Below are 6,948 nucleotides of genomic sequence, written 5' to 3'. Positions count from 1 at the left end.
AGATACCCTAGAACTCATTAAATATAGACTAATACGCCTAATTAGATTTAATTTTAACAGAGGTATACACTCAAGCTTGTCAATTTAAAATGAAAACCAAATGAAAATAGTTTTTAATGATGTGCTGAACCAGCATAATTACACCCTATTACTACTGTACTGAGCGTGCAATAAGTAGTTGGGATTGGATTGCAATTGGTTTGAATAAATTTTCAAAGTGCAGTCTATGTGCCCTCTACTGGATATTTGGAGAAGTGCTATAACAAACCAAAAATGTAAAATCTTTGATATACTCTTTGATAGAAACACTGACTAGACTAAACACTGACTCTACATTTTTCAGATGTTATGCGGTGGTCAAGTGCACTAATGTACCATCTTTACTCCCTAATGCTCTGTTTAGGGCCATGGTATTTCAATAGTTAAAGTTCTACACCTACGATATGGTTGGTCCCATAAGCAGAGCCCTAAACCCTCAGTTCCTCAGCTACATACTTGGATTGAATTCTGCCTCACTTTTAAATCCCTCTGGACACAAGCTTCTGCAAATTACTTCTGCTAAATGTAATTTGATTCAAACTGAGTGACACACACAGGAAAGGTTTGACAGGTTATATATTTATAGTACATTTTGAGAGCATTACGATCTCACACTTCGCATATTTCCTCACACATCCTGTGCAAGTAGTATGCTTTTTCCTTTTAAAAATTAATGACACTCTTCACATGATTAGAAATATAGATTAGAAAGAAATGTCAGGGGGAGCATTATCCAGTGCAGTAGTAAACACAAAGTGGCAAAGGACAGGTAGCAGATACCACTTACAACAATCCTGAAATAAACTTTACCCCACTGAAATCAAAACGATCTCAAATACCTAGTTTGTAACAAAAAATAAATTAAAATACACAATAAAAGTTCCCCTCTACCCAATAAAATATTTTACAGTTTTCAAGCAAGCAGATTTCCTGTCAGACCTGAGCAGCATTTCCCACTTAAATCATATTCAATGACAGTAATGACAAATTAAACATTCCCTTTATCGTCAATTATAAAATTACATCAATGACACACTGAAAAGCCATGAGGCAACATGTTTAAAGTACCAAAGCTGAAATGAATGATGTGGACAGAGGAAGTCACTGATGAGACAGCTGAGACACAACCGCTCCTTTACCAGTGTCTGGAATCGACCAGCTCCGGCCGGAGGCTCAGTTTTTTCAGAGTTTCGTAGCCGACCACCATGACTATTGCTGTAGGAGCGGAGGATATGATGCGGGCAGAGAGACCCTTGGTCATCCCCCAGAATCCTTCTTCTCTGAGCAGCTCCTTGAAAGTCTCAATGACTGACGTCCTGCCTTCAACCTGTCAGTGTAGACACAGTGTGTTCATTTTACTGAATAATCACAAATTCAGCAGGTGAAGTTTCATGCTAGAGAGAACGACTGACCCTTAAACGAGGTTCCTAACCCCCAACAGATCAGCTTTATGGACTCTGCATCATTTGTAAGTTGCATTAGGTTTTGTCTGCAAATTGAATAAATTCCTAAATGCCAAAAATGGCCATACATCCCGCCACAGGACCTGTTTTTATAACGTAATTCATCTATAATGCATCATACTATCTTAGTCCATACTGTGATGTGTTTCTAGGCAAATTAGTTCCAGATACAACAGTGACATTTTTCTATACTGGAATAGCAAAAGGACACAAAGTGTCTAATGTGTGTACCTATGGCTTTATCTCACATAATCCCACACCCTCCATTTAAAGCTGGCCATTCCCACTTCACAGTCACTGTTTCACTTAAAATTCTATACACTAGTAACCAGAGCCTACGCTGAAAAAGTTTCACTGTCCAAATGCTTAAGACAAGTGAATTACCTGAACCCTGGCTCGGACTACATCCATTGGATTGGTGACGGTGGAGGCAGTGGCAGCTGCTAGTGGTCCAGCCATGGCTTGCAGTACTAAATGTGGGCAGTCACTCGGTGCCATTTTGGAGAGCTGTTCTGTGGAGAAGCAGAAATTACATTATATCCACATATATGTACATGATACACTGATATCCCCCTCTGCATTTTCAGTATAATATGGACAAACGCTGTCTAATGGGTGTTGCTGTGAGAATGCTGACAGGCTACCACCATTTTCTTTCAGCTATTGCTATGCTTAAAACGAGAGAAAAGACACTTAACACTGCATTACAATTCATCACACACATTCACGACAAATATGGATGTGATCAGAAAATACTCCTAATACAGTTCAGATAAAGCTTTTCAGGCTAAGATCAGTCTGTTTCAGATCCTCAGGGTCAGACAGGTGCATGCCTAATTATAAGTGTTCCAGGGCAAACTGAAATCATCATAGGGATTATTATTTTCATATACACAAGTACAACATAACAGGTTCTGTTTATTACATAAATAACTACTGACATTCATGATTACAAAACTGAAGGATGGAATGGAACTTGCCTTTCCTCTCTGTAGCACGTGACAAGAATGTTGGCTACATTTCATTAATCTGTCTTCATAAGCACAAAGTCAGCTGGTGTGCAATGCCCTTTATAGTTATGAGTGAAACCACAAGCTTAAAAGGTTACGGCTTCAGAGCACAGGTGTAGACTTGTAACTATATCACACATCAAGAACAGGATACAGTTCTTATAAAAGGAGTAAAAACAGTGGAGGCCACTCTGGGTGTGAATCAAATCAAAAGCTTTTTTTAAATGATATTGATTTTTATTGACTATGTGGCAATTGACTATGTGCCATTTGTGTGTTTTACCTGTTTATTTGCAAACTGTGGTTGCAAATGTAATCATTTGGAATCTAGTTACAGCTAAGTTTAACATCTAAAATTCACACTGCATTAATATGACCAAAAAGCAATCTTACTTAAGTGTGATAATGATTTTAAACATAATCACGTCATCGTAGCTCATATAAACTCATTCATTATCAGTACTAACCAACCACTCAGAAGGGCTTTTCACACTGCGCTTAACCCCGGGTAGAGGAACGTTTCACACCTGTAATTACGAGAGGGGTTACCCTGCTCCGAAGCAGGGTTAGCGTTGTTTTTGCGGCGTTAACCCCGCATTGCAGTGCCAAACATGTACAGTGTGAAAGGATGCAGTGTTAGAATGTTACAGCTAGATGCTTTGCAACAAACATCCAATCAGAAATTACACTGTTGTACATGCAAACACAAGTCTCTCCATGCTTAAAAGGAAGTCAAACAAATATTCATATAATTTGCCCCTCTGTGTCTTTTTGTCTTTGTTTTCTTGCCTTTGTGCATCTCAGGTGGTTTAAAACAGCCAAGGAGGATTTAAGCGGTGACACTTTTTCTCTCTGATGCGAAAGCATGAGACAAGCCGTTATTTAACAGGTCGCGCGCTATATTTATCCAATCATGGTTGACAAATAAGAATGTTAACCCAGGGTATATGCAGTGTGAAACGTCAGATTATGAATACCCAGGTTTCACTGTTAACCCCGGGTAAAGTATGAGCAATGTGAAATGTGAAACTAGATAACCCAGGATTCCATTTCCCCGTGGTTACAGCATGACCCAGGGTTAAGTATATCGTGTGTGAAAAGCCCCAGAGGAGTTCAACAACTTACCAGCGTAAAAGTGGTAAAAAGGCCACCAGACTGCGCTGTTGGGTATGTATGTGAGAAGAGACGCCACATATCCTCTGTAGAACCCACGGAACCCGTCTGCTGCAAATATCTGAGCTATAATGTCTCTCGTCTGGCCGAAAGTGACTCTGTGCTTTGCTCCAGATGCCGCTTTTGGTTTGACTTTAAAGCGTGTCAGATGCTCCCCTTCACCCTGCATCATGAGCTGCTGAGAGATCACGTCGATGGGGACTGTGATGCTCTGGGCAACCAGCGATGCCGACCCTCCTGCCACCAGCGACTTCACAGTGTTGTCCTTGGAGTAACTGGAGACATACTTCCTTACCAGCTCGTACGTGGTGATGTACGCCTGCCCTGATATGAGCGTGAAGGTGTTCACCATGAAACCGCGGTAAAGTCCCCTAATCCCCTCGGCTCGCAGGATTTTCCGGAAGGCGTCGTAGGTGCCGCTATAGAGAGATTTTCCCTTCTGAACCTGCAGCCTGGTGCGGATGAGCATGGCAGGGTAGACCGTAGCACGGATGGTCATGGTCATGAAGACGCCGAAAGAGTAGAACTTGCGCTTGTCTAAGTCCTCCCATTCTATGATTTGGATGTTCCGCTTTTGCTGCATGGTTTCTGCCCGGAGCGCCGGCCTCAGGCCTGTCCACCTGAGAAAAGTCATGTAGAGGTTTACTACGTTTACTTGTGACCCTTTGACATGTTTGATTAAAAATATTCATTAAAGTGCTGTTGAATTCTCAAATCTGATTGGTCAGAAAGTGATTATTTTTTATTTTTTATTTATTTTTTTTTTTTACAGCAGCTCTGACAACAGTGCAAGCTGTAATTCAAATGATTGTTTTATATTAAAGCACCCATTCTAGCACATTATCGTCTCTAATAATATAACTCATTCTCAAACCATGGCTAATAATAAACAGACTTTTAAAAATGTCGCCATTTAACAAAGACAAATATTACACAACATTACATGAAACCACAAACAGTTAAAAAGCACGACATGCCTTTCATCAATAGATAAAAAATTGCAATCGTTGGCAAACTGCTGTGGTGTAAGAGGAATAACACTGCTCAAGTGCAACACTTCAGTACCCTTACTGTAAAATAATCAGCTTTGGCATGGTAACAGCATCACACCACCCCGCTTTGATCATTTTCCTGTAAAAGTACATCCCGTTGTGTTTTACTCCTCAAATCTGATCCAGTAGTGATATTCAGTATCAGATCAGTATCAGTACATCCTTAACATTCATAGCTTTGCTTCACACAGCTTGCTTAAGAGTGCCAAAGTGCAAAGTTGTGAGCGTAAGTTTAATTTAACACACACACACACACACACACACACACACCCATACTAACACTATACTGACTTTTAAATTATTACAACAAACTAAAATATCTACATCATCATTATTATTATTATTATTATTATTATTATTATCTGTCTATACTAACACTATACTGACTTTTAAATTATTACTACAAACTAAAATATCTACATTATTATTATTACTATTATCTGTCCATACTAACACTATATTGACTTAAAATTATTACTACAAACTACAATATCTACATTATTATTATTATTATTATTATTAGAAAAGCAGAAAAGTCAATGCCCTTGTCCATCGCATACTAGCGTACTAAATAGTGCGTAAAAAATAACACGCCATTTCTAGTCTTGTTCCTGTTGCGTACTAAAGATTATGGAAGAATAATATGCACTTTCTGCTGTATACTGTTTAGTACGGTAGTCTGCTGGCTAGCTGGCTAGCAGGTAAATTGCCCATAATTTTAATTCTGTTTGGAAAAAGGGCAACATATCTGATAATACAGCTCTAAAACTTTAGAGAAGTATTCTTGTCTTCGTAGCTAACCTTAGCCGGCTAACAAGCTAGCAATAAAGAAGAATTAGCATAGCACCTTGCTAGCAAATCCTGAAGTAAAAGGAAGCACACGGATGACATGTGAGCTAAGCAATAACACCAAGGACCTAGCATGAAGCTAGCATGTGTGTAACAACGTGTGTATATCTTTTTTTTCTACACACCCAGATATAATTAAATGAAAGCTGCTATGAGCAGGTAAGTGTGTTCCTAGCTGGTAGCTAAACCAGTGCTAGCTATGTGAATGTATCATGAGAGGAAGAGAGAAACTAGCTAGCCAGCATGTGACCTAAAAACTGTCACCCTGACTTATTGGCTAGTTCCTTCAAAAACTACACCATTGTACATTTATTCACAATGAAATGTCTTACCTTGCAGCAAAATATGTTAACTAAACGACATTGGAGTGTTTACAGCTACCCGGGCCATTACAGTACAGAGCAGCAGCCGGTCACTGGCTCGGAGAAGTTCACATGGCTGTATCCTAAATGACTAACCAAGTGCACTATATAGTCTACTAATATCATATATGAACAATAGGGAGTCATTTGGGACTCATTCTGAATATCATGCTTATAATAACCAAGAATGAACCTGGCATATGCTCAGCTAAACCCATTTATTTTTAATGAGCTTTCTTTGAATAAATTCTATAAAGGTTTCAAAGCTTACCATTCTGCCCTACACACACACACACACACACACACATATATATATGTATATATATTGTCACATACACAATTATATACAGTACATAACTTGCAGTTATATACTGTATTGTTATTACATTTAGACTCTTATAATGATTACAGGATTGCTGTGGTAACATAAACTATGAAAATGGACCACACTGAGAATATCACATCTGAGAATATCTATCATCTATTATTCGAAGACAGGATCTTATAAATAAATAAATAAATAATTTTTTTAATTGAAGAAACAGAAATTGTACTGTACAAACACCTTCAGGAGAACAATAATGAGCACTTACATAAAACCTGTAACATGTAAAAAAAATAAATAAATAAAAAAAAATAGAGTGTAGACAAAAAAAAAAAAAAAAAAAAAAAGGGAAAACAGTGACAAGTAGAGGAAAGTAGATAGTCATCAATAGTATCACCAAAACATCTCTCATAGTGTTTCAGGAATCTGTCACATTTTTATTATTAGTTAAATAAAAAGATTAGAGTGAGGAGTGAGTCAGTTTCAGTTGGCAAAGGTGAGAGAGTAGGCAGTGAGTTTGAAAAGTTAATAGAAAAAAAAGTTAATAAAAAATAGTTTGTAAAACATGTCACAACCTATGATAACGTGGGCGGAAGATGGTGCAGACCATTTATTATTTTCCTTTTATCATAATTAGTGTTTGAAATTGGGCTCATATCTTTGGTGATTTGGAGA

The 6,948-nt window shown here is 38.1% G+C and overlaps 1 protein-coding gene across 2 annotated transcripts; it reads right to left on the bottom strand.

Annotated features, from left to right (window-relative positions):
- Window positions 1-598: 598 nt before the first annotated feature.
- Window positions 599-6,060, bottom strand: slc25a44b (solute carrier family 25 member 44b). 2 transcript variants are annotated; one of them, XM_026937438.3, is made up of 4 exons: window positions 5,919-6,060; window positions 3,638-4,305; window positions 1,887-2,014; window positions 599-1,366 (listed from the first exon to the last, which is right to left on the bottom strand). In XM_026937438.3, the coding sequence occupies exons 2-4, from the start codon at window positions 4,266-4,268 to the stop codon at window positions 1,175-1,177; spliced, it is 951 nt and encodes a 316-aa protein (XP_026793239.2). In that variant the 5' UTR covers window positions 4,269-4,305; window positions 5,919-6,060; the 3' UTR covers window positions 599-1,174. The 2 variants fall into 2 exon arrangements, 1 of the variants encoding a protein (XP_026793239.2); XR_004577197.2 differs by having other exon boundaries at window positions 1,229-1,366; window positions 1,887-2,009.
- Window positions 6,061-6,948: the final 888 nt, after the last annotated feature.

This window comes from Pangasianodon hypophthalmus, chromosome 25 (assembly GCF_027358585.1).
Source record: "Pangasianodon hypophthalmus isolate fPanHyp1 chromosome 25, fPanHyp1.pri, whole genome shotgun sequence".
In the NCBI taxonomy this organism is placed as follows: Eukaryota; Metazoa; Chordata; class Actinopteri; order Siluriformes; family Pangasiidae; genus Pangasianodon; species Pangasianodon hypophthalmus.
This window is presented reverse-complemented; position numbering and strand designations above follow the sequence as displayed.